Here is a 27981-nt window from a genome sequence, read left to right on the forward strand (position 1 = left end):
CCGTTTCTCCATCCTCTCCTCTCCTCTCATGGGATCAGTCCTGAGCACTAGTAGCATCCGTTTCTCCATCCTCTCCTCTCCTCTCATGGGATCAGTCTTGAGCACTAGAAGCATCCGTTTCTCCATCCTCTCCTCTCCTCATTGGATCAGTCCTGAGCACTAGAAGCTTCCATTTCTCCATCCTCTCCTCTCCTCATTGGATCAGTCCTGAGCACTTAACAGTGCTCTTTAGTGCAGGGCACTACTTTTGACCAGGGCCCATATGGCTCTACATAGGGGATAGGGTGGCCCCAGGCTTAGTGTCTCCATCCATTCTCTCCTCCATGGGAATACGGTCACTTCCTTCCTCTGCATTGATCAATGGCAGCTGTGTTTGTCTAAAGAAAACAGCCCACCTACTGTACGCTCCGTCCATTCAAACCGTATACGGTCTATGATTCCCTATTGGCTATAGCATATTATCAATCCTCTTCACTCTGGCAGCCAATTGGCTTGGGAACCAGTCCAGAAATCCTCTCATTGGTTCCCATTTTTCACTCACATCCATTAAGTTAAGATACAGTAGTGCAAACCCGCCCTCTTTCATGTAACCATCAATACAGGATTTGATATTACCCTGCAAGTTGTTGCACACAACAGTTGTACTTATTAAAGTATAACTTGTCTTTATGTAAAAACTATTTTCATGCCAACAGCAATTGATTCAGGTATATAACAATAAAATCATAGATATTGGTCTTAGCTCATTTCAAATTATATACTGTATGATGTCCTCCCTCCCCCTCCCTCCCCAAGGCCTTCCTATTGGCTGTCGAATGAGTTTAACCTGGTCTCCATCTTCCGGCTCTTCCCAGAGGACAACTTATCTTCAGTGGTCCTCCCAGCCACCGTGGCCACCACCTTCTCCTCATTCTCCGTCCGGCTGCCGTCACACACCAGGTAGATGGCGTTGTCTGTGATGTTGTTCCTGGCTCTGGAAGCGTGGCATGCGTTGGATCTACCACACAGCTGCTTCACCTCCTGCTTAAAGGTCTTGCTGAAGATATAGTAGATCAGGGGGTTGTAAAGAGTGGAGGACTTAGCAAACAGGCAGGGCAGCATGGTCACCTCTGGCCGGATGAACTCACTGCCCCTGACGACAGACACCAGGCTCACCAAACCGTATGGAGCCCATGATAAGATGAAGCCCAGGCTGATCAGGACTGCTATCTGTAAGATAGAAGAAACACTGTGAAAATGGGCAGGCAGAGAAAACTATCTGAAACAGAGGGCAGAAAGCAAACCAGCTAAATATACTTTGAAGACCATGCAGTTGAAACATTGTTGTTGAATCCATATCTTCAGTTAAAATCTGATTTGGACACTGTCCCTGAAACAGGATCTTGAACGGTGGGATTTACTTTCTCTTTCTTTGGGCATAAGAAATAACACTGTTAAAGTGAATGTATTACCTATGATTTTATACTTATTTCAATGTATTCCTATCTTTCTGACAAAATATTTTTTTATTATCTCCATAGATAAAACTGATATCTGCTTTTATCTGGAACAAGAAAAACCCTTGGATACGTAAGAGCGTATTGCAGAGATCTCACCCCCAGGGTGGTCTAGCACTTTCAAACTTTTTCAATATTATTACTGTTACAGGCCCAAAATGGTTGACCTTGGAGATGTCATCCTGTGGACCCACCTCCTTAGCTGCCTTACTCTGTTCTAAACTAGCTGAGACAGTTAATTTCCAAATACATGAAGAACCCTATTGTGAAACATTCTCTAAAAAACTGGAAATAGTTCAGGCGATCGTTTGGTCTCAGTGAATGTTCAACTTCTGCCCCGTTATTTAAGAACCATACATTCTCTCCATCATTATTAGACCGGGCGTTTCATATCTGGGCTGGAAAAGGGATCTCCCCACTGAACGTTGTACGAGATCTTCAGTTTCTTGGCAATGTCTCGCATGGAATATGCTTAATTTCTTAGAACAAGAATAGACTGACGAGTTTCAGAAGAAAGGTCTTTGTTTCTGGCCATTTTGAGCCTGTAATCGAACCCACAAATGCTGATGCTCCAGATACTCAACTAGTCTAAAGAAGGCCAGTTTTCAGCTGTGATAACATAATTGCAAAAGGGTTTTCTAATGATCAATTAGCCTTTTAAAATTATAAACTTGGATTAGCTAACACAACGTTCCATTGGAACACAGGAGTGATGGTTGCTGATAATGGGCCTCTGTACACCTATGTAGATTTTCCATACAAAATCTGCCGTTTCCATTTACAATAGTCATTTACAACATTAATTTGATGTTATTTTAATGGACAAAACATGTGCTTTTCTTTCAAAAACAAGGACATTTCTAAGTGACACCAAACATTTGAACGGTAGTGTATATACAGTGCCTTGCGAAAGTATTCGGCCCCCTTGAACTTTGCGACCTTTTGCTACATTTCAGGCTTCAAACATAAAGATATAAAACTGTATTTTTTGTGAAGAATCAACAACAAGTGGGACACAATCATGAAGTGGAACGACATTTATTGGATATTTCAAACTTTTTTAACAAATCAAAAACTGAAAAATTGGGCGTGCAAAATTATTCAGCCCCCTTAAGTTAATACTTTGTAGCGCCACCTTTTGCTGCGATTACAGCTGTAAGTCGCTTGGGGTATGTCTCTATCAGTTTTGCACATCGAGAGACTGAAATTTTTTCCCATTCCTCCTTGCAAAACAGCTCGAGCTCAGTGAGGTTGGATGGAGAGCATTTGTGAACAGCAGTTTTCAGTTCTTTCCACAGATTCTCGATTGGATTCAGGTCTGGACTTTGACTTGGCCATTCTAACACCTGGATATGTTTATTTTTGAACCATTCCATTGTAGATTTTGCTTCATGTTTTGGATCATTGTCTTGTTGGAAGACAAATCTCCGTCCCAGTCTCAGGTCTTTTGCAGACTCCATCAGGTTTTCTTCCAGAATGGTCCTGTATTTGGCTCCATCCATCTTCCCATCAATTTTAACCATCTTCCCTGTCCCTGCTGAAGAAAAGCAGGCCCAAACCATGATGCTGCCACCACCATGTTTGACAGTTGGGATGGTGTGTTCAGGGTGATGAGCTGTGTTGCTTTTATGCCAAACATAACGTTTTGCATTGTTGCCAAAAAGTTCAATTTTGGTTTCATCTGACCAGAGCACCTTCTTCCACATGTTTGGTGTGTCTCCCAGGTGGCTTGTGGCAAACTTTAAACAACACTTTTTATGGATATCTTTAAGAAATGGCTTTCTTCTTGCCACTCTTCCATAAAGGCCAGATTTGTGCAATATACGACTGATTGTTGTCCTATGGACAGAGTCTTCCACCTCAGCTGTAGATCTCTGCAGTTCATCCAGAGTGATCAGTCTTCTCCTTGTATGAGCTGAAAGTTTAGAGGGACGGCCAGGTCTTGGTAGATTTGCAGTGGTCTGATACTCCTTCCATTTCAATATTATCGCTTGCATAGTGCTCCTTGGGATGTTTAAAGCTTGGGAAATCTTTTTGTATCCAAATCCGGCTTTAAACTTCTTCACAACAGTATCTCGGACCTGCCTGGTGTGTTCCTTGTTCTTCATGATGCTCTCTGCGCTTTTAACGGACCTCTGAGACTATCACAGTGCAGGTGCATTTATACGGAGACTTGATTACACACAGGTGGATTGTATTTATCATCATTAGTCATTTAGGTCAACATTGGATCATTCAGAGATCCTCACTGAACTTCTGGAGAGAGTTTGCTGCACTGAAAGTAAAGGGGCTGAATAATTTTGCACGCCCAATTTTTCAGTTTTTGATTTGTTAAAAAAGTTTGAATATCCAATAAATGTCGTTCCACTTCATGATTGTGTCCCACTTGTTGTTGATTCTTCACAAAAAAAGACAATTTTATATCTTTATGTTTGAAGCCTGAAATGTGGCAAAAGGTCGCAAAGTTCAAGGGGGCCGAATACTTTCGCAAGGCACTGTAACAAATTATTTAGAGGCTGTTTGTTCCTCTCCTTTCGGAAGAAAATATCACACATTTCTCCATGTCTGAGCAGTGGAGCTGGAGGCAGAATAATTTATACAATACGTTTATTCAAAAGGAAGTTTGTTCTGAAGTGTTTTTACATGTATGTAAACCCTTTTTGGCACGATGCCTCCCTATATAAATATCTGTCTATATACAGTACCAGTCAAAAGTTTGGACACACCTACTCTTTCAAGGGTTTTTCTTTATTTTTAGCTGGTTGAGAGAATGCCAAGAGTGTGCAAAGCTGTCATCAAGGCAAAGAGTGGCTACTTTGAATAATCTGAAATATAAAATATATTTTGAATTGTTTAACACTTTTTTGGTTACTACATGATTCCATGTGTTATTTCATAGTTTTGATGTCTTCACTATTATTCTACAATGTAGTAAAAAATAAAGAAAAACCCTTGAATGAGTAGGTGTGTCCAAACTGTTGACTAGTACTGTATATACTTTATAAAATAAAATAAAGATATATACAACAATAGACAATATAATGATAATATTACATCAGATTTTAAATGTCCCCTTAGTCCTACAGTATCTGACATCTTAAGAGTCGGAATATCTTAATGTTCACATTAATGGTTTGCCTTTAACCTGAAAAAGTGGCTTTCCTTGACACTAGCAAAGGTACTACACTCTCTCACACTGGTTGTGAGAGAGTGTAGAGTGTTCCACGCAGAGTGTTCCATAATCCAGACGCTCTGACTGAAAAAGCAGTCTGGTCAAATTTGGTGTACCTAAACTGAGCATTCCCCTCTGGTTGAAGCTCTTGTGGTTTTCCTCTGGGATTTAGTCTGTCCTTTTTCTTTTCATCCTGAAAAACTGCCCAGTGTGTCAAGCATACCCATAGCATATACCAGCCATATACCATACCCATAGCATATACCAGCCATATACCATACCCATACCAGCCACCACCATTCTTGAAAATAAGGAGGCAGTTACTTAGTGATGTGTTGTGTTGGATTTGCCCAAAACATAAGGCTTTGCATTTAGGTCAAAAAGTGTATTCTATTGCTGTTATCTTTTTTCAGTATTACTTTAGTGCCTTGTTGCATGCATATGCATGTTTTGGATTATTTCTGTTGTTAATCCATCCTCAGTTTTCTCCAGAAGTTGGAACCGGTTCAGGGAACAGAAACAAAAACTGGGAACGAAAGTGATCTATACTGTTCCGGAACAGAACTGTTATTTTAAAAGCACGTGAACCGGTTAATAACGTTCTTTTACGTTTCCGGGCATTTTTTGTCAGTCGCAAAAAAAACGCAACAAGACGCCTGTGCAAAGCCTTCATTCTTTTCCAGTGGCTGCCTGCCAACCAGCTGAAAAATACTGACGTTACAAGCGTGAAATTAGGAAGAATGTATTCACTTTTTCAATGCTAGTTAAAGGATAGTATAGTTATGTTTCAAATTAGATTTATTAACTACAAAAAGGTATGACGTGTTTTTATTTAAATAGAACAGAGCCAGCTTTAACAGGTCAACATTTAAACGAGTGTGCGTTTGACAATTGCGCCGGCTTAACCCCAGCCTAAAATAGAGCCCATAGTGAAAGATGCAGTTTCATTCATGCAACTCATGAAAAAAGTTACAATTATATACACTGAACAAAAATATAAATGCAACATGTAAAGTGTTGGTCCCATGTTTCATGAGCTGAAGTAAAATATGTATTTCTCTCAAATTTTGTGCACAAATTTGTTTATGTTCCTGTTAGTGAGCATTTTTTTCTTTGCCAAGATAATCCATCTATCGTACAGGTGTGGCATATCAATAATCTGATTAAATAGCATGATCATACACAGGTGCACCTTATACTGGGACAATAAAAGGCCACTTTAAAATGTGTAGTTTTGTCACATTCACAATGCCACATATGTCTCAAGTTTTGAGGGAGCGTGCAATTGGCATGCTGACTGCAGGAATGTCCACCCGAGCTGTTGCCAGTGAATTGAATGTTCATTTCTATACCATAAGCTGTCTCCAACGTCGTTTTAGAGAATTTGGCAGTATGTCCAACCGGCCTCACAACCGCAGTGTGGGCAAGCGGTTTGCTGATGCCAATGTTGTGAACAGAGTGCCCATGGTGGCGGTGGGGTTACCTTATGGGCAGGCAGGCATAAGTTAAGGACAACGAACACAATTGCATTTTCTCGATGGCAATTTGAATACACAGAGATACCGTGATGAGATCCTGAGGCCCATTGTCGTGCCATTCATCCGCCGCCATCACCTCATGTTTCAGCATAATAATGCACGGACCCATGTTGCAAGGATCTGTAGACAATTCCTGGAAGCTGAAAATGTCCCAGTTCTTCCATGGCCTGCATACTCACCAGACATGTCACCCATGTTGCTCTGGATTGACGTGTACGACATTGTGTTCCAGTTCCTGCCAATATCCAGCAACTTCGCACAGCCATTGAAGAGAAGTGGAATAACATTCCACAGGCCACAATCAACGGCCTGATCAACTCTATGTGAAGGAGATGTGTCCCACTGCATGAGGCAAATGGTGGTCATACCAGATACTGACTGGTTTTCTGATCCACGCCCCTACCTTTTTTTTAAAGATATCGGTGACCAACAGACACATATCTGCATTCCCAGTCATCTGAAATCCATAGATTAGAGAATCATTTATTTATTTAAATTGACTGATTTCCTGATATGAACTGTAACATGTTGCGTTTATATTTTGGTCAGTATATATAACGTAATAAGGTAAAAGTATGTGTAAATAGGCCTGTATAATGTCCATATTCTAGTCCTTTAAAAAATCCATGTAAATTAAGATGGTGTGACAAAAACAACTCTATAGGAATTCAACTCCAAGTCAGCAAGTCACTCACTATGAGAAGGCGGCGGTGCATCTTGATGATGTTTGGGATATTTTTGCTGTTGTCGAGGGACTTGTAGGTAATGTACAGCTTCAAGGCAATGCCAAAGTAGCAACAGAGGATGATGAAGGAGGGCCCCAGCAAGTTGAAGGAGAAGACTGAGATGACGAAGGAGAAGCCTTGTTCCTTCATCTCTCCCCAGGCCAGGGTGCAGGAAAGGCCGAAGGGCTCTGGACCGTACCGGCCCCAGCCCATGAGAGGGAAGCAGGCCCACAGCAGGGCATAGAGCCACGTCCACAAACACAGGAGCTTCACGTTTCTCCGGCTGATCTTCTCCTCTAGGGAAACACACACAGACAGTGGGTCACTAAGAGGTTTAGGGGGAGAGCAGTACTTCCTGTGTGGCTCAGCTGGTAAGAACACTAGCAACAGAAAGGCCATGAGCTCATGTCCTGGAGGGCTCACATATGCACACCAAACATGTAAGCACTCACTGTACTGTAAGTTGCTCTGGATAAAAGTGTCTGCTAAGTGGTATATATTACACTTCTGACCTCATGGTCCGGATTTGAGACATTTTCCCTGATCTCTGTAGTGTGAGAGTGATAATATAATTTGAGCAGCTTTATATAGTTTATCTGTTGCTATATCTGGGTTGTACTCTTCAAAAACAAGAGGTATATTTCAGGTTTAAATGCTTGGTGGGCATTGAGAAATCAGTTGGGGCCCCTAATCACACACCACTTTTGTAAATGCTTCCTTGTTTGTGTGTTTTTTATTCCAAACATTCACAATTACTTTCCAAAATGTTCCTATGATGACAAGTGGTGGTACTCACTCACTCACTCACTCACTCACTCACTCACTCACTCACTCACTCACTCACTCACTCACTCACTCACTCACTCACTCACTCACTCACACACTCACTCACTCACACACTCACACACTCACACACTCACACACTCACTCACCACAGCCTATACACAAACTGACTCAAACATACACAAATTCCAATGGTCCTAACATCATTCCCTGTGGTACTCCTACTCCACATGCTCTATATACTCACTGGGAGACTGGAGGCTGAGGGAGACGACGAAACGCACCACAGCCATCACGGTCATGGTCATTATGCTGGCCGTGCCAAAGAAGAAGCCTACCAGGCCGTAGTAGATGCATGTGGTGTCTCCTCCCAGCCAGTGGTGGTTCCAGGCCGAGGCCACAGCCAGAGGGTACATGGCGACAGCAGCTCCCAGGTCTGTCACTGCCAGGTTGACACTCAGCAGCTCCGGGGGCTTCATGTGAGATGAGTGCTTAAATGCCATGATGAGCACCAGCAGGTTCCCCACAATGGACAATATAGCTAGAGAGAGGGGAAAGAGACAAAGAGGGAAAGGGAAGAGAGCGAGAGAAAACGGGAAGGAAGAATAAAGAGCAATATGATGAGAGAGAGAAACAGAAAGAGAGATAGCGATAGGAAAAGAGAAAAGACCTTGCCTTAACCCTCCATTTCCCAACACCCAGGCCAGACCCAAAAATCCCACCAGTCTAACAATGGTTATTTTCTTGTCTGGGTAAACACTAAATTATTAGGCATTCAAAAAGCACATGAATCCCTCCGGAGAGAGATTGATTTGGTCAACATGGTCTCCACGTACATTCAATGCCCAGACCTGTGTAATGGTTTAGTGAAAGAGATTACATAAACTTAACACAAGATAGAGCAATAGCATGAGCCATAGAGAGTTAGCCGTTTAATTTTCAGACAACCCAGAGGGTTAACTGAAGATCAGAACTAGATTCCTCAAGCTGTCATGGCGATTGGACCATTGAAAAGAAACCTCTGTTTACCAACAGGAAAACATCAAGGTTGTATAAACTGTGAATCTTTTCTCAATGGGTCTTTTGTTGTGCCAATGAATGGCGAGCACATTCCGTTTTGTTTGATTGGGAGTATTTGAGGTCATCAGTAATAGACAAGAAAACAGGTCTGATAGGATCTGACAAGGATCCCATTTTGAGCCTAATATAATTTCCAGATAAAATAAATATGAAGAGTATATGCCTCTGGCAGGGGTTCGTCGTCTGAGTAAATTAATGTGGGCCAAAAAAATATCACGTTACCTTGAACTCCAAATACACAGGAGTTAGATAAGATAAAGTAAGATCGAGTTCAGACTTCAGCAGGATATTGATAACTCAGTAAAACATTGTAAATTGGTTTTATTTCAATGCACATTGAATTAAATAAAAAAGCTATTGGAAAAACAAATCCCGTTTTCTGTGGTATACCACACACAACTGCAGGTCAAATGGAAGAAAAGAGACATCCCACTAAAATCAGAAAAAGAAGACACCTGATTCATGGACAAGGACAACGGTGGAAATGGCAATGAATGAACTGTATAGACTACAGGACAGCCTCTCAACAGACAATGTACGACAGATGGGGCACTGGAATACTTAGGCTACTGAAACACTCTTTTTGAAAATACAATCATAGCACCACTCAGGAGATCTGTCCAAATGAATAACACTTTAATTACTATTGGCTATGCAGCTTAAATGACAACCAATTCATTGGTAGGCTATAGCCATGATGCATTTGTTCAAGCAAACTGACAAGTGAACAGGACAACGTGATGATTGCTATGATCTGGACAATTATTTGCGAATGCTCCCCAGCCGATAGGCTCCAAAGGTCTGGGTGTCTTCGCCCAAGACATTAGTGACCATTGACCCGCTGTTTGTTAGAGATGTGAGAAAACAACAATCCTAGCCTCATGTCATCACAAAGAGGAACTATAAAAACATAAGTGAACATTTTGTTTTTACATGATCTTTATTTTAGTGACCTTGCTCGTATTTCAGCTATCCCTGAACCTGATTTAGCTTTGAACCTTTTTGCAGATGTCTTCCACGCTATTGTGGATAATCACGCTCCCTTCCAAAAATTAAGGGTTAAAGCTAGATCGAATGCCTGGTACACTCCGGAATTATCAGAAGTCATTCATAAAAGAGATGATGCTTGGGTCAAGAACAAGAACAGAGGCTTAGGCCTGGACTGGCAAGTTTTAAGCAACTGAGGAAGCATTGTGTAAAACTAATCAGAAAGGCCAAATCTGATTATTATGTAACCGCTCTTTGGATTGCAATGGGAACATGGCTAAATTCTGGACTACTGTCAAATCCCTGAAGGGTTCTACTTACTCCTTTGGGCCACAACAAAATAATTTTGACACTGGTCTCATTACAAAAAAATAAATGTCATCATTGATGCATTTAATCACCATTTTACTTCAGCGTGCTATCTCTTTGAAAAAACTTCTAAGCCTCTTCACAATGATATTGCGCTGGAAGCTGATAGGGGAAACTTGCTGAATGATCAGAGAAATTATAGTCAAAGCTTTTCTTTTAGGCTATTTACAGAAAAATAAGTCCTGGATGCTTTGCTAGCAATAGACAACAAGAAATCCACAGGGGCCGACCAATTGGATCCTGGTCGGTTTAAGTGTGCAGCACCCATCATTGTTTGCTCAATAACCCATATTTTTTATTTAACATTGTTATCAGGAAATATTCCAAAAGTATGGAAATCAGCTCTTGTGCTGCCTTGTCTAGCTAAGATTCTTGAATCCTTGGTAAATGTACCAAGCTTGTGGCTTCCTTGTCTAGCTAAGATTCTTGAATCCTTGGTAAATGTACAATTTAGCTTGTTTTATGTAAACCAATCATGGGTTAGGCCTGGGCATAGCATTATTACAGAAACCACTATAGTTGTTTCTGGATCTGTCAAAAGCTTTTGATACTGTTGATCAGGATACTTTATTGAATAAGTTGTCCTCGATAGGCCTGAGCTCGGACATCTGTTCATTGTTTCATGATTATCTTAATGACAGATCTCTGGCCATCAAGATTGATGGAGTTAAGTCTGAATTTCTCCAATTACATAAAGGTGTACCACAGGGGTGGATTTTGGGACCTGCTCTCTTCACTATTTAAAAAAACACCATTGGTCAATCAAGTTAATCTATACGTGGATGATACATATGTTATTGCGCCATCTGTTGATCTGGCTGTGTCAAATCTACAGTTAGATTTTATAGCTACTGTATGCAGGAATCCCTTGCTGATTTGCTTAATATGGCCAATATGAAATACATGTTGTTTTTAAACTCTCGTAAGAATGTTGCTGATTAATTACATGTTCATTCATTAGACAGTTCTCCAATTGTACGTGTTCCCGCATATAAATACTTAGGCATTTGGATTGATATGAATTTGACCTTTAAAAAACATATAGATGAGCTGGTTAAGAAGCTAAGATGTAAAGTAGGCTTTTTCTACTGAAACAGATCATGCCTTTCCCTAAGCAATAGGAGGCAGATTATTCAGTCAATCTTTTTATCTGTTCTTGATTATGGTGATATTATTTATCAAAGTGCTACTACTCTTAAACCTTTGGATGCCATTTAACGTAGTGATCTTTGTTTTGTTACAGGTGACAGTTTTGATACTCATCACTGCATCCTGTATCAAAAGGTTGGCTGGACTTTGCTATAAATCTCGACATTACTCCATTTTTGCTTACAAGGCCCTACTACTTCATAAACCTCCGTCTTATCTAACTTTGCTGTTGAAGTATCGACACCTGAGTTGCCTAACCCTTTCACAGGATTGGTTAACTCTTAATGTTCCTAGGGTCTCCACCAAGGTAAGTAAATCTGCTTGTAGGTTTAATTCATCGCATGGTTGGTACAAAATTCTAAATACATTTCATCTTGATGTTCTGGTGCCTTTTGGGCAATTTAAAGTATTGATTGAGGACTTATTTGTGGAGGAATCTAACAGTTTTTCCGGGTGATATGTGATGTTTTATTTGTGCTTCCCATAACGGTTTTATTTAATGTGTATATACTGTATATGTTGTATTAAGGGCACATTTGAAATATAGACCTAAGTCTCAATATGTCTTCCCTGTTCAAATATATATATACATACAGTTGAAGTCGGAAGTTTACATACACCTTAGCCAACTACATTTAAACTCAGTTTTTCACAATTCTTGACATTTAATCCTAGTAAAAATTCCCTGTCTTAGGTCAGTTAGGATCACCACTGTATTTGAAGAATGTGAAATGTCAGAATAATAGTAGAGAGAATGATTTATTTCAGCTTTTATTTCTTTCATCACATTCCCAGTGGGTCAGAAGTGTACATACACTCAATTAGTATTTGGTAGCATTGCCTTCAAATTGTTTAACTTGGGTCAAATGTTCCGGGAAGCCTTCCACAAGCTTCCCACAATACGTTGGGTGAATTTTGTCCCATTCCTCCTGACAGAGCTGATATAACTGAGTCAGGTTTGTAAGCCTCTTTGCTCGCACACGCTTTTTCAGTTCTGCCCACAAATGTTCTATAGGATTGAGGTAAGGGCTTTGTGATGGCCACTCCAATACCTTGACTTTGTTGTCCTTAGGCCATTTTGCTACAACTTTGGAAGTATGCTTGGGGTCCATTGTTCATTTGGAAGACCCATTTGCGACCAAGCTTTAACTTCCTGACTGATGTCTTGAGATGTTATTTCAATATATCCACATCATTTTACTGCCTCATGATGCCATTATGAAGTGCACCAGTCCCTCCTGCAGCAAAGCACCCCTACATAATGATGCTGCCACCCCTGTTCTTCACGGTTGGGATGGTGTTTTTCTGCTTGCAAGCCTCCCCCTTTTTCCTCCAAATATAATGATGGCCATTATGGCCAAACAGTGTTCAGACCAGAGGACATTTCTCCAAAAAGTACGATCTTTGTCCCCATATGCAGTTGCAAACCGTAGTCTGGCCATTTTATGCGGTTTTGGAGCAGTTGCTTCTTCCTTGTCGATATAAGACTCATTTTACTGTGGATATAGATAATTTTGTACCTGTTTTTTCCAGCATCTTCACAAGGTCCTTTGCTGTTGTTCTGAGATTGGTTTGCACTTTTCGCACCAAAGTGCGTTCATCTCCAGGAGACAGAACGAGTCTCCTTCCTGAGCGGTATGACAGTTGCATGGTCCCATGGTGTTTATACTTGCGTACTATTGTTTGTACAGATGAACGTGGTACCTTCAGGCCTTTGGAAATTGCTTCCAAGGATGAACCAGACTTGTGGATGTCGACATTTTGTTCTTAAGACTTGGTTGATTTCTTTAGATTTTCCCATGATGTCAAGCAAAGAGGCACTGAGTTTGAAAGTAGGCCTTGAAATACATCCACAGGTACACCTCCAGTTAAGTCAAATTATGTCAATTAGCCTATCAGAAGCTTCTAAAGCCATGACATCACTTTCTGAAATTGTCCAAGCTGTTTAAAGGCACAGTCAACTTAGTATATGTAAACTTCTGACCCACTGGAATTGTGATACAGTGAAATAATCTGTCTGTAAACAATTGTTGAAAAATTACTTGTGTCATGCACAAAGTAGATGTCCTAACCGACTTGCCAAAACTATAGTTTGTTAAGAAGACATTTGCGGAGTGGTTGAAAAACAAGTTTAAATGACTCCAACCTAAGTGAATGTAAACTTCCGACTTCAAATTTACCTACACTTATGCTATGGTCAAAAGATGCAGGCCTCCTTTTTGTCCCCAAAATTTCTAAGCAAACAGATGGAGGCAGAGCTTTCTCCTATATAACTCCATTTTTATGGAATGATCTGCTTATCCATGTGAGAGACGCAGACTCAGTCTCGGCCTTGTAAGTCTTTACTGAAGACTCATCTCTTCAGTAGGTCCTATGATTGAGTGTAGTCTGGCCTAGAGTTGCGATGGTGAATGGCAAGACACTGGAGCGACGAACTGCCTTGCTGTCTCTGCCTGGCCGGCGCCACTCTCTCCACTGGGTTTCTCTGCCTCTGACCCTGGCTTACTAGTGCTCTTCATCTTCATGCCATCCCTAGGAGAGGGGTTGAGTCACAGACGTGATCTTCCTGTCTGGTTTTGCCCCCAGGCTTGTGCGGTGGAGGAGATCTTTGTGGGCTATACTCAACCTTATCTCAGGGAAGTAAGTTGGTGGTCTGTTGATATCCGTCTAGTGGTGTGGGGGGCTGTGCTTTGGCAAAGTCGGTGGGGTCATATCCTGCTTGGTTGGCCCTGTCTGGGGATATCGTCGGACAGGGCCACGGTGTCCTCCGACCCACCCGTCTCTGCCAAAGCACAGCCCCCACACCATAGTCTCCAGTATCTATGCTGCAGTAGTCTATGTACTGGGGGGCTGGGTCAGTCTGTTATATCTGGTGTAAGTCTTATCTGGTGTCCTGTGTGAATTTAAATATGCTCCCTCTAATTCTCTCTCCCTCCCCTCCCAGATGACCTGAGCCCTAGGATCATCCCTCAGGACTACCTGCCCTGATGACTCCTGGCTGTCCCCAGTCCACCTGGTCGTCCTGCTGGTCCAGTTTCAACTGTTCTGCCTGCGGCTAGGGAATCCTGACCTGTTCATCAGACGTGCTACCTTGTCCAGGACCTGCTCTCTCTCTCTCTCTCACTCTCGAGGTACTGACCTGTTGCACCCTCTCCAACCACTGTGATTATTATTTGACCATTCTGGTCATCTATGATCATTTGAACATCTTGAACAACAATCTGGCCTTAAATGGCCATGTAATCTTCTAATCCTTACCCGGCACAGCCAGAAGAGGACCGGCCACCCCTCAGAGCCTGGTTCCTTCTAGGTTTCTTCCTAGGTTCCTGCCTGTTTGGGGTTTTAAGCTGGGATTCAGTATAGCATTTTGTGACATCTGCTGATGTAAAAAGGGCTTTATAAATACATTTGTCTGATTGATTGAGAGGATCTGCAGAGATGAATGGTAGAAACTCCCCAAATATAGGTGTGTCAAGCTTGTAGCGTCATACCCAAGAAGTCTCGAGGATGCTTCAACAAAGTACTGAATATTTATGTAAATGTGTTATTTCAGTTCTTTATTTTTTTATACATTTGCAAACATTTCTAAAAACCTGTTTTTGCTTTGTCCTAATGGGGTATTGTGTGTAGATTGATGAGGGAAGGGGGGAAAAAAATCAATTTTAGAATAAGGCTGTAATGTAACAAAATGTGGAAAAAGTCAAGGGGTGTGAATACTTTCCGAAAGCATTGTATGTCAGTGGCAGTCAGGGGCATTTTCTTTTCATGAGCCTTATTTCTATTACAGCATATTGAATGAGTGTCATTCATATTCCATTCACCCAGTTCAATATAAGATTTGTCTGCAACATGTTTTGGCTACGACATGATGCTCAAATTTCCCTATACCCATCATGAGGTTGCTACATAATAGCCTACGAATGAAAGTTTACAACGTAGTTGTAACGGCATTCATTAGAAGAAGGTGAAGACCAAGGTGCAGCGTGGTACGTTTTCATATTATTTATTCTGACTGAACACTGAATACAAAATAACAAAAGAATAGCCGAAACAGTTATGACAGGTGCAACAAACACTAAACAGAAAATAACCACCCACAACTAACAGTGGGAAAACAGGCTACCTAAGTATGGTTCTCAATCAGAGACAACGAAAGACAGCTGTCCCTGATTGAGAACCATACCTGGCCAAAACATAGAAATACACAACCTAGACATACAAACATAGAATGCCCACCCACATCAAACCCTGACCAAACAAAAAATAGAAACATACAAAGCAATCTACGGTCAGGGCGTGACAGTAGTTGCACACAGGTTGAGAGAGAAATTTGAGATGACAGACAGTGACACATTCAATAACGCCCTGCACACTCTTGCCTGCATCTAGCTGATCTAGGGTGTAATCATAAGTTCAACAGTTGCAAATGAGAGTTTCAATTGGACACATTCAGGTACTGTATGTTAATCGTGTTTCATTCTGTTTGCTTCCATTTAAGAAAAGTTTTTCAACAGAATCGGCAGAATGAATACACCCCTGATCACACAGTTCACTTTTATAGCAGCCACGTTGTATTCCTTCTTGCATCTATGCGCTCTCCACCTCTTACCTTTTCCCTTTGCTTGTTGACTTCAATGTACAACACATCAGCTATATGTGAACAGGCGAAAACACCTTTCCAAGCCAAACCATATCATAACCGCTACACACAGCCTATATCGTTGTTACCATATGAGCTAAAGTAACATCCCAGTCAACATAGCTAATAGAACTAACGCGTTAGTAAACCCGCTACAATCATGCAGTACAGTGTACAGTCAGTAAGCAGTTTAGCTGTTACACCGGTGGGCCCCAGCGGCAATAAATGAGTAAAACCAAACACTTATCTTGACTTGGAAGAGTTCCAGTATTGTGTTGGATAGTCATAGCCAGCTAGCTAACATAGCATCCCTTTGTTTGAGCCAGGTGTTTGAGTAGGCTAAACTAGCTAGCTGCATGTGCTAGCTAAGTAAATGAACATCACGTGCCATCTCTCTGTCCTCTAGGTCACCAGGCTGCTCATTATGGTGCACACCTGTCACCATCGTTACGCACACCTGCGCATGGTCAGACTCACCTGGACTCCATCACTTCCCTGATTACCTTCCCTATATACAGTTGAAGTCGGAAGTTTACATACACTTAGTCCTTAAAACTCATTTTTCAACCACTCCGCTAATTTCTTGTTAACAAACTATAGTTTTGGAAAGTCGGTTAGGATATCTACTTTGTGCATGACACAGATAATTTTTCCAACAAATGTTTACAGACAGATTATTTCACTTATAATTCACTGTATCACAATTCCAGTGGGTCAGAAGTTCACATACACTAAGTTGACTGTGCCTTTTTCCTGGAAAATTCCAGAAAATTATGTCATGGCTTTAGAAGTTTGTGATAGGCTAATTAACATAATTTGAGTCAATTGAAGGTGTACCTGTGACTGTATTTCAAGGCCTACCTTAAAACTCAGTGCCTCTTCGCTTGAAATCAGCCAAGACCAAAAATTGTAGACCTCCACAAGTCTGGTTCATCCTTGGGAGCAATTCCCAAACGCCTGAAGGTGCCACGTTCATCTGTACAAACAATAGCACGTCAATATACCACTCAGGAAGGAGACGCGTTCTGTCTCCTAGAGATGAACATATTTGGTGCGAAAAGTGCAAATAAATCCCAGAACAACAGTAAAGGAACATTGTGAAGATGCTGGAGGAAACAGGTCCAAAAGTATCTTTATCCACAGTAAAACGAGTCCTATATCGACATAACCTGAAAGGCCGCCCATCAAGGAAGAAGCCACTGCTCCAAAACCCGCCATAAAAAAGCCAGACTACGGTTTGCAACTGTACATGGGGGCGAAGATCGTATTGAAGCAACATCTCAAGACATCAGTCAGGAAGTTGGTCGCAAATGGGTCTTCCAAATGGACAATGACCCCAAGCATACTTCCAAAGTTGTGGCAAAATGGCTTAAGGACAACAAAGTCAAGGTATTGGGGTGGCCATCACAAAGCCCTGACCTCAAACCTATAGACAATTTGTGGGCAGAACTGAAAACCGTGTGGGTGCGAACAAGGAGGCCTACAAACCTGACTCAGTTACACCAGCTCTGTTGGAGGAATGGGCCAAAATTCACCCAACTTATTGTGGGAAGCTTGTGGAAGGCTACCTGAAACGTTTGTCTGTTCATACAAGAGTCTCCGTTATGAGATTTGTATCTCATTATTGTATAAAATGAATGAGTAAAGATGAACTATTTGTGAAAATATGTAATGTAATTTTAAACTGTTTAATGAAAGAGAATCCAATTCCCTTTGAAGTTAACTAAGTCATTGGTCCGCCCCATGAGCACAGACATTGATCTGGCATCATGGAACAGCCTTTTCTGCTGTTCCGAATAAAACCCCCACCTAGAGAAATCATCTGCAAACCATGCATACCTTGATTACCGAGAGGGCTAAGGTTTGTGTAGAGACCATGCATTCCTCGGTTGTTGAATTCCTAACCAAACCACGTGGAACATTGGCTATACTGGTGGAAATTGTTAAACTCTGAGACTATCGATACCGACAGAATAAGAGCAAATCTTTGATACTAATTACTAGTCTGCAGCTAGAATTTATGTTGACTATATGCGAAGACCGACAACCGCCGAAACATCTATTCCATAAGACCATTTCTGAATGGGACTCTGAAGTATCCATTCTAACCAAGAAAAGACTCCAGGGACGCAAAGAGAAGTTCAGATGAACTTTTCAACAGAAAGACGGACGACTCCAACAGAGATCATGACGACACACTTAGCATAAATATATATATTGATTGCAATTATTCCCGAATGAGTGAGAGTTCATGTGCAAAGGATTAGCATTTCAATTATTATAATTATCAACTGTGTAGTGTCTCTTGTCTTTCCCGGCCTTCTCAGTCCACACCCACTTCCCTTATCATTTCCTTGTAACCATATATATTGTTGTTTGTTTATGCATTTCTGTGATTACTTAGTTAGTTAGTAAATAAATGATTAAGACAATTGATGTATGGATGATTTGATTCATAGTGAAGGCTGGGTTCGTGCAGATAACTAACAAATTACGACGTTTGGAATGAGACTAACGTGAAGTAAAGAATGATTCATTAATTAGAAGACTAACTGATCAGATATTAAAATATCTGAGAAGTTATATTAGGAAAATTATAACTTTGTAATCTGAAGATTTTCTTTGGTGCCCCGACTTCCACATGATTTAAATGTACATGATTCGTTTAATCACATACTAATAATTACAGAGAATTGATTTGATAAAATAAGTCTTCACTTTAATGATGCCAAAGACACGACAATATCTTTGAGTCAACAACTCATGTTATGAGTGCTAGCTGTAGCTTATGCTTTCAGTACTAGATTAATTCTCTGATTCTTTGATTGGGTAGACAACATGTTAGTTCATGCTACAAGAACTCTGATAGGTTGGAGGACATCCTCCGGATGTTGTCATAATTACTTCTATGGAAGGGGGTGAGAACCGTGAGCCTCCTAGGTTTTTGTATTGAAGTCAACATACCCAGAGGAGGACAGAAGCTAGCTGTCCTCTGGCTACACCATGGTGCTACCTTACAGAGTGCTGCTGAGGCTACTGTAGACCTTCATTGCAAAAGTGTATGTTTTAATCAACTACTATATATTTAGTATATTTTTATCAAAAAAGGACACATTTTTTTATGTTTCACTATTTTTATTTTTACAAAATTCATTGAGGAGGATGATCCTCCCCTTTTTCCTCCTCCGAGCCTCCACTAATGTACAGTACTAGTCAAAAGTTTGTATACTCCTACTCATTCAAGGTTTTTTTTACTAAATATTTGTACCATTTTCTACATTGTAGAATAATAGTGAAGACATCAAAACTATGAAATAACACACATTGAATCATGCAGTAACCAAAAAAGTGTTAAACAAGTAGCCACCCTTTGCCTTGATGACAGCTTTGCACAGGTTTGCATTCCCTCAACCAGCTTCATGAGGTAGTCACCTGGAATGCATTTCCTGTCCTTCTTAATGCGTTTGAGCCAATCAGTTGTGTTGTGAGAAGGTAGCGGTGGTATACAGAAGATAGTCCTATTTGGTAAAAGACAGAGTCCATATTATGGCAAGAACAGCTCAAATAAGCAAAGAGAAACGACAGTTCATCATTACTGTAAGACATGAAGGTCAGTCAATGCGGAACATTTCAAGAACTTTGACCGTTTCTTCATGTGCAGTCGCAAAAAACCATCAAGCTCTATGATGAAACTGGCTCTCATGAGGATCTCCACAGTAAAGTGAGACCAATAATTACATTTGCTGTAGAGGATAAGTTCATTAGATTTACCAGCCTCAGAAACTGCAGCCCAAATAAATGCTTCACAGAGTTCAAGTAACAGACACATCTCAACATCAACTGTTCAAAGAAGACGTGAATCAGGCCTTCATGGTCAAATTTCTGCAAAGAAACCACTACTGAAGGACACCAATAATAAAAAGTGACTGGGTTGTGCCAAGAAAACACAAGCAATGGACATTAGACTGGTGGAAATCTGTCCTTTGGTCTAATGAGTCCAAATTTGAGATTTTTGGTTCCAACCGCCTTGTCTTTGTGAGGCGCAGAGTAGGTAAACGGGAGTGTGGTGCTTAAGTGGAAGTGACGGCTACTTGTGCTGCGCATGTGTGCCGGTCGGGGCTCGGGGGTTTCCAAATTTCTGACTGGTTGTGGTTGTGCACATGTCGCGTTTGTGTTTTTGTGTGTGATTGTGGGAAAGTGCGGGCATGTATTTGTGTGTTTTGTTTTTGCAGTGTATTGTTTCTGTTTGTGCATGTCAGTTTATTTTGGATAGATTTTTTACTTTAATATTTTGTTCAATATAAAAAAAAGTTATTTGTGAATGTTGAACCATTATCAAAATAAACATATTTTCTAGCGAATAAGCCATAATACTGTCTAGATAAGGGGTGGGCAATTCCAGTCCTCGAGGGCCTGATTGGTGTCAGTTTTGCCCCAGCTAACACACCTGACTCCAATAATCACCTAATCATGATCTTCAGTTCAGAATGCAATTAGATTAATCAGCTGTGTTTGCTAGGGATGGAGAAAAAGTGTGACACCAATCAGGCCCTCGAGGACTGGAGTTGCCCATCCCTGGTAGATGATGCACGGATTTCTCTTCATGGACAGTACTGTACCCTACCCTGGTGACCAAAGTAGTGTTCCGTTAAGAATAGATGACAGGAGAGGAGAGGAACCTCTTGAAGCCATTAATGGCAGCATCACTCAGCTTAAGTGCCCGTGTGTGTGTTTGTGTGCATGGATGTGTGTCCCATCCTAAATCAGTCCTGTTCCTGAGGGACTGTGAGGAGTGTCTCTCCCCGTCTACCTGAGGGACTTGTGGATGACATTAGATCAGTCAGGCCTACTAATCCAACTAATGACTCCCACACACACACACACACACACACAAGCATATATAGACACCTGTATTGGAGCTCAAAGCCTCAGGCTATTAAAGCCATCTCCCCTCCTATTCCCCTCCACCCCCTCACCTCTCTGTGTGTTACGGTGAATGCATAAATGTGAGGAGATATTCCATTATGAAAGGAATTCAATAGGTGGCTGCATTGCTTAAGCCTGGCCTGGACTCATTAAGGTCAGGGTCATAATATCAACACACACACACACAACACACCCACTCTCTCTACCTGGGGTGACTTTCCAGTACATCTCTCTCAGACTTATAGGAGAGCTGGAGCTGGAGGCATCGCCTCAGGCTCTTCAAACCACCTCCCCTCCTCCAGCTCTCCCCTCTCTCTACATGTCATGGTACATACTTACATACATGGTCCATGGTCACAAAAGAAGCACTTCTATTAATACATATGTGAGGAGAAATTCCATTATGAAAGGAATTAACTTAACTGGCTGCATTACTCTAGCCTGGCCTGTATCTGTACCCCGTGCTTCTACATCTGCATTGCTTGCTGTTTGGGGTTTTAGGCCGGGTTTCTGTATATCTGCTGATGTAAAAAGGGCTACATAAATACATTTGATTGATTACGATTAGGGTAATAACAACAGTAATTATCTATGGCTGAATATGGGAAGCTAAATGTTTCATACAGCAGGTAATCATACAGCTGGTTATCATATAGCAGCAGTGGCCACTCGTCATTCAGGGCACATTGAGCCCCACATTTTTAGCTAAAAAAGTATTAAAATAAAATGAAGAAATTGGGCATTAAAACGTGTCACATATATATCATTGAGTTAATAAAGCCGCATGGTCTCTTTTTTGTTTTCTTGAGTATGGCAGCTCCAAAATTGCAGGTGTTTCAGCCTAGCTCAGTGTTTTCTGTGGTGGGGCAAGCCAGCAGAAAATACGGAGCATTGCGCCATGATTGTCTCAGTGTTTTGTCACTCATGGGGACACTACGTTACCACCAAGTCTAAGGGTAGACCTCGAAAAATGTTGCCCTTTGGGTGCTGCCATAGAGTTACATTAGAAGTGCCCATCCAAGAAGGCTCTAGGTCATTGGCCACAGATAAAATTACATCAAATGACATTATATCTACAGTAGCTTTGATTGGACTGATCATGTCAACATCATACTTTCAAAATATTAGCTAGCAGTCATCATCATGAATCAAGTCGACAACCTACTGGCAAATCCCTTTTAATCTTTGTCATATGAAGAAAAATAATATAGAGAAATTATAGATAAAACGAATTGGTACTCATCGGCCATTGGACATAAACATTACACAACAAGTTGGAAATCGCAAATTCAACAATGAGTGGTTTGGAAGGAATTAGTGACAGTGGCTGTGTGGTCCCAAATCTGGGATTAAGGGGCTCTTTTCCAAGTTTAAAATGATAAATATTCAACATTGGCCATGCTGTTGATGAGGCGTGATTTGTACCGTGCCCAAAAGAACAGTTAACTCGGAACTGCGAAAACTTGACTTCAGCGAGTTCAATAACTCAGAATTGTAAATCCGGCCTCTTTCTTGGTGCTACGACCTGAAGAATATTTACATCATCATGATTCAACCTTGTTTTTATCAGAGTTCCCAATTGTTTAAAAAGCACCATAAATTCAGAGAATGCCAGACTTTTATGACAAAATTTGCCCATGAAGGACCGCCGCGCCAACTTCCTTTTCATGTGAGCACAGCACAACAAGGTGAGTCCAAAAATATATTGTATGATGCTGCATAAATAATGTAATATGCCAGGGAGATATGTATACTGTAGCTAAGATAGTAATACTAAGTATATGTTGTGTAGTAAGATGTTAGTAGCCCATGTGCAGCAGCCTAATCATTTGGTCAATTTACCCCTCTTAATTTTGCCTACTGTTCTGACTTGGTGGTGCATATGTAGCCTATAACCTGTTTTAGAGAAATGTAATCATTGAATATTGTAAGAGCTTTCATTGTCTGCTTATATGCCCCCTTTATTTATCCTACGGTTCTGACTTGGTGTACAGGGAGAACACTGTAAGAATGGCCCATGTTCTGAGTTCTGTCACTGTACATTTCAAAAGTGCCGAACAAACAGTTATATTGATTACGTCTGTCTAGTTTTTGATTAATGTCTAATTGAAATTATGGATTTCCTCTTATCAGCTTGTCGTTCCCTTATAGTTTGTGCATCTCTATTTTCAGTAGGAACCACATTTGTTTAAGCAAGTCAGTCATATAAGCTATAAGCTAAATGAGGCTGAATTAACTTTTTTGCTGCCAGACAAGGCTCCGCTGATAGCCAAGTGTAGCAGTGGTAAGGATTCACTCTATGGTGCTGAAAAGAAAGCTCTGCTGTTGGGACAGCTTTATATAGGCCCTAAAAGTTTGTGGGCACCGTTTGTCACTGTTATAGTGCAATTAATGTATTGTTTAGTGTTGTGTTGTGGTTTTGCTGGCATGCGTCTAAAAATAATGTTTTTTGTTTGCCCCACCAAGATATACATGCTAAAATCGCCCATGTGGGAGACTAATGGATAAATAAGCATTTTATTAATATTAATCATTATATTTATATGGTTATCAGTTTGAGCTCCAAAATCATAGTCTATTTCCAGCCCTAATTTCAGGATGCATGAGAGACATTATTCCAGCATTTCCAAAACACTGTCCTGGGGACCACAAAGGGTGCACGTTTTGGTTTTTGCACTGCACAGCTGATTCAAGTCATCACAGCTTGATAATGAGTTGATTATTTTAGTTGCTAGGGCAAAAAATAACATGTGCACCCCTTGGGGTCCCGAGGACCGAGTTTGGGAAATGCTGCATTATAACAATATTAGTTTGACGGTATGACAATGGAAGTGGAATAGAAAAGGCTTCTTTGTGATTCAAAACCAAAGTGTTTCTGAATTACATCAATTGGTGTGCTAGAGAAAGCATAGCTTAAAGTCAGTGGTGGAAAAGTATCCAGTTGTCATACTAAAAGTACAGATACCTTAATATAAAATGACAAGTAAAAGTCACCCAGTAAAATACTACTTGAATAAAGGTCTAAAAGTATTTGGTAGTATCAAAAGTAAATGTAATTGATAAAACATGCTGAAGTATCAAAATAATTTCAAAGTCCTTATATTAAGCTAACCAGATGGCATCATTTTCTTGTTTTAATTTGATTTGTGTATAGCCAGGGCCACGCTCCAACACTCAGACATAATTTACGAATGAAGCATCTGTTTAATGAGTCCTCCAGATAAGAGGCTTTAGGGATGACCAGGGATGGTCTTTTGATACGTGTGTGAATTAGACCATTTTATTGTCCTGTTAAGCATTCAAAATGCAATGAGTACTTTTGGGTGTCAGGGAAAATGTATGGAGTAAAAAGTACATACACTTCTTTAGGAATGTAGTAAAATAAAAGTTGTCAAAAATATAAATACTAAAGTACAGATACCCCCAAAAACGACTTAAGTAGTACTTTCAAGTACTTTTACTTTAGTACTTTACACCACTGCTTACAGTGCATGACTTTCATTGGTGCCTGGCTGCCAAACAATCTTCAGAATGCCAGAAGTGAAGAGGTCTCCACCTCATGTGTCAGTTGGCACAAAGAATGCAGAGACCTAGGTTGAGGTCACTTCATGCAAACTCAACCTATATTCCACTAGTTTAATATTCTTTACCAGCCTGTGGACTCAAATTTATGCAACGATATCATGAGAGAGTAAAAGGCAGCAATCACCCTGTCGCATGGATGGTCACACACACATTCACGCACACACATGGATGGTCACACACATGCACACGCAAGTTCCTCGGCGTACACATCACGGACAAGCTGAAATGGTCCACCCACGCAGACAGTGTGGTGAAGAAGGCGCAAATACTTGTAGGTGACCAAATACTTCATTAAAAATCCTACAATGTGATTTTGGGGATTTAAATTTTTTTTTTTTGTCTGTCATAGTTGAAGTGTACCTATGATGAAAATTACAGGCCTCTCTCATATTTTTAAGTGGGAGAACTTGCACAATTGGTGGCTGACTAAAAACTTTTTTGCCCCACTGTATATACTGTACTCTATACCATCTACTGCATCTTGCCTATGCCTTAGGGCCATCGCTCATCCATATATTTATATGTACATATTCTGATTCATTCCTTTACACTTGTGTGTAAAAGGTAGTTGTTGCGAAATTGTTAGATATTACTGCATGGTCAGAACTAGAAGCACAAGCATTTCGTTACACTCACATTAAACATCTGCGTATGGTCACACATGTATATGTGACCAATACAATTTGATTTGATTTGACACACATGGATGGTCACACACGCATGCACATGGATGATCACACACGCATGCACATGGATGGTCACACAGGCATGCACATGGATGGTCACACAGGCATGCACATGGATGGTCACACAGGCATGCACATGGATGGTCACACAGGCACACACATGGATGATCACACACGCATGCACATGGATGGTCACACAGGCATGCACATGGATGGTCACACAGGCATGCACATGGATGGTCATACACGCATGCACATGGATGGTCACACAGGCATGCACATGGATGGTCACACAGGCATGCACATGGATGGCATGCACATGGATGGTCACACAGGCATGCACATGGATGGTCACACAGGCATGCACATGGATGGTCATACACGCATGCACATGGATGGTCACACAGGCATGCACATGGATGGTCACACAGGCATGCACATGGATGGTCACACAGGCATGCACATGGATGGTCACACAGGCATGCACATGGATGGTCATACACGCATGCACATGGATGGTCACACACGCATGCACATGGATGGTCACACACGCATGCACATGGATGGTCACACACACATGCACATGGATGGTCACACACGCATGCACGCACACACATGGATAGTCACACACACGTGGATGGTCACACAAGCATGCACGCACACATGCACGGACACACATGGATGGTCTCACACGCATGCACATGGATGGTCACACACACATGCACATGGATGGTCACACACGCATGCACATGGATGGTCACACACACATGGATGGTCACACACGCATGCACATGGATGGTCACACACACATGCACATGGATGGTCACACACGCATGCACATGGATGGTCACACACACATGCACATGGATGGTCACACACGCATGCACATGGATGGTCACACAGGCATGCACATGGATGGTCACACACGCATGCACATGGATGGTCACACACGCATGGATGGTCACACACGCATGCACATGGATGGTCACACACACATGCACATGGATGGTCACACACGCATGCACGCACACACATGGATAGTCACACAGACGTGGATGGTCACACAAGCATGCACGCACAAATGCATGGACACACATGGATGGTCTCACACGCATGCACATGGATGGTCACACACACATGCACATGGATGGTCACACACGCATGCACATGGATGGTCACACACACATGGATGGTCACACACGCATGCACATGGATGGTCACACACGCATGCACATGGATGGTCACACACACATGGATGGTCACACAGGCATGCACATGGATGGTCACACACACATGGATGGTCACACAGGCATGCACATGGATGGTCACACACACATGGATGGTCACACACGCATGCACATGGATGGTCACACACGCATGCACATGGATGGTCACACACGCATGCATGCACACACATGGATAGTCACACACATGTGGATGGTCACACAAGCATGCACGCACACACAAATGGATGGTCAAACACGCATACACATGCATGGTCACACACGCATGCCCGCACACACATGGTTGAGCAGTCTTACTACTATGTACTGAGCAGACAGTGTGTCGAGCCAAGGCAGTATCACTTAATCTTTCATCCTCGCCTCCTTTCTTACTCTCCTTTCTTTCTCTCTCTCTTTCCTCCTAGAGGAGAGCATAGTGACATGTCGCTTGACAACCAGAGACGCAGAGAGGAAGGCATGGGGAGGACTCTGCTGGAATCACACACACACGTACACTCACACGCAGGCAGGCAGGCACGTGCACACACACTCACACACAGGCACACTAAACATGGTCTGATTCACATCCTCCGCTAACCACTTGTCTGCCACCGACTTCTGTCTATGACACTAGACGAACAGTGAAATGTGTTTGTGTTCATTGGTGTGTGTATGTGTGTGTGCGTGTGTGTGTGTGTGCGTGTGAGAGAGAGAGAGGATGAGGGTGGATGAGAGAGAGAAAGAGAGTGTAAGACAGAATAGAAAAGTGTGAAATGTTTGAGAAAGTACGAATTTGTCTTGAGAGCCTTTATGATCCCTAATGACAAGACTGTTGAGAAGTGGAGACTAATAAAGACATTACCATCGAATCAGACGGTAACTTGAGAGACATATATTTCAAAATCCATGTACACTTCATAATACGTAATAATAAAGTTATTCAATAGACTAGTTGAGTAGGCTAATAACCAAGCCATCACCCGCCATGTATTTGGTAAACAGCTGAGGGATGGAGCTGAAGAAATGTAAATGCTGACAACCATGAGATCAAAAATGATAGGCTATGTTTTGAAGCTACATGGTTTGTTTACGATTACATTGTTTACAAAGTAAAAATAGCATAGGCGTATTTTGGGTTCGATGGGGTGAGATTGTTGAAATAATCTCATGAAGCATTTCTAAATTATATTCTCCAATAATCATGCACCAATCCCAGATTGCCCGTTTATTAATTTGGCTAGATTAGGTACTGTAAATACTTCATCAGTTTCTTATCATCAAAACTATTGAGATACATCGTAAAAGGCGAACCATTTGGCGCGCTACAAAATAAACTAAACATTTACAGTGACATAGGACAAAGCGTTTACCTATAATGAGTAGGAAAGCACCGGCTGCGAAATCCACTGCAGGTGATAACTTCGACGAGTAAATATCCATCTGGGACATTAATTTGTAGATTTGCGCCGAAGCACAAATCCAAAGGCAAAATGATGTAAAATATTCTGCTTTCATGTAAACGCAAACCTAAATACGCAGCGGAGACAGACACAATTGATGTTGTGGATTTCTTGTGTCAAAACCATCTGACTTGAAGAATCCAGATCAGCAGCCTGTACTAAC

At 41.4% G+C, this 27981-nt stretch overlaps 1 protein-coding gene across 1 annotated transcript; it reads right to left on the reverse strand.

The window, feature by feature from the left end:
* Nucleotides 1-801: 801 nt before the first annotated feature.
* Nucleotides 802-27972, reverse strand: opn8b (opsin 8, group member b). The gene is made up of 4 exons (XM_065026043.1): nt 27729-27972; nt 7962-8255; nt 6902-7227; nt 802-1209 (listed from the first exon to the last, which is right to left on the reverse strand). Exons 1-4 carry the CDS (start codon nt 27871-27873, stop codon nt 802-804), a joined length of 1173 nt encoding a protein of 390 aa, XP_064882115.1. The 5' UTR covers nt 27874-27972.
* Nucleotides 27973-27981: the final 9 nt, after the last annotated feature.

The sequence above is a fragment of the Oncorhynchus nerka genome, linkage group LG13, assembly GCF_034236695.1.
Source record: "Oncorhynchus nerka isolate Pitt River linkage group LG13, Oner_Uvic_2.0, whole genome shotgun sequence".
In the NCBI taxonomy this organism is placed as follows: domain Eukaryota; kingdom Metazoa; phylum Chordata; class Actinopteri; order Salmoniformes; family Salmonidae; genus Oncorhynchus; species Oncorhynchus nerka.

Bases quoted from the DNA above. Each gene is read 5' to 3' on its own strand.
- opn8b (XM_065026043.1), bottom strand. From the start codon at position 27,873: ATGAAAGCAGAATATTTTACATCATTTTGCCTTTGGATTTGTGCTTCG. The intron at 8,256-27,728 runs GTAAACGCTTTG...CCCTCTCTCTAG, and splicing joins TGCTTTCCTACTCATTATAG to CTATATTGTCCATTGTGGGG. The intron at 7,228-7,961 runs GTGAGTATATAG...GTGTTTCCCTAG, and splicing joins CCTCAGCCTCCAGTCTCCCA to AGGAGAAGATCAGCCGGAGA.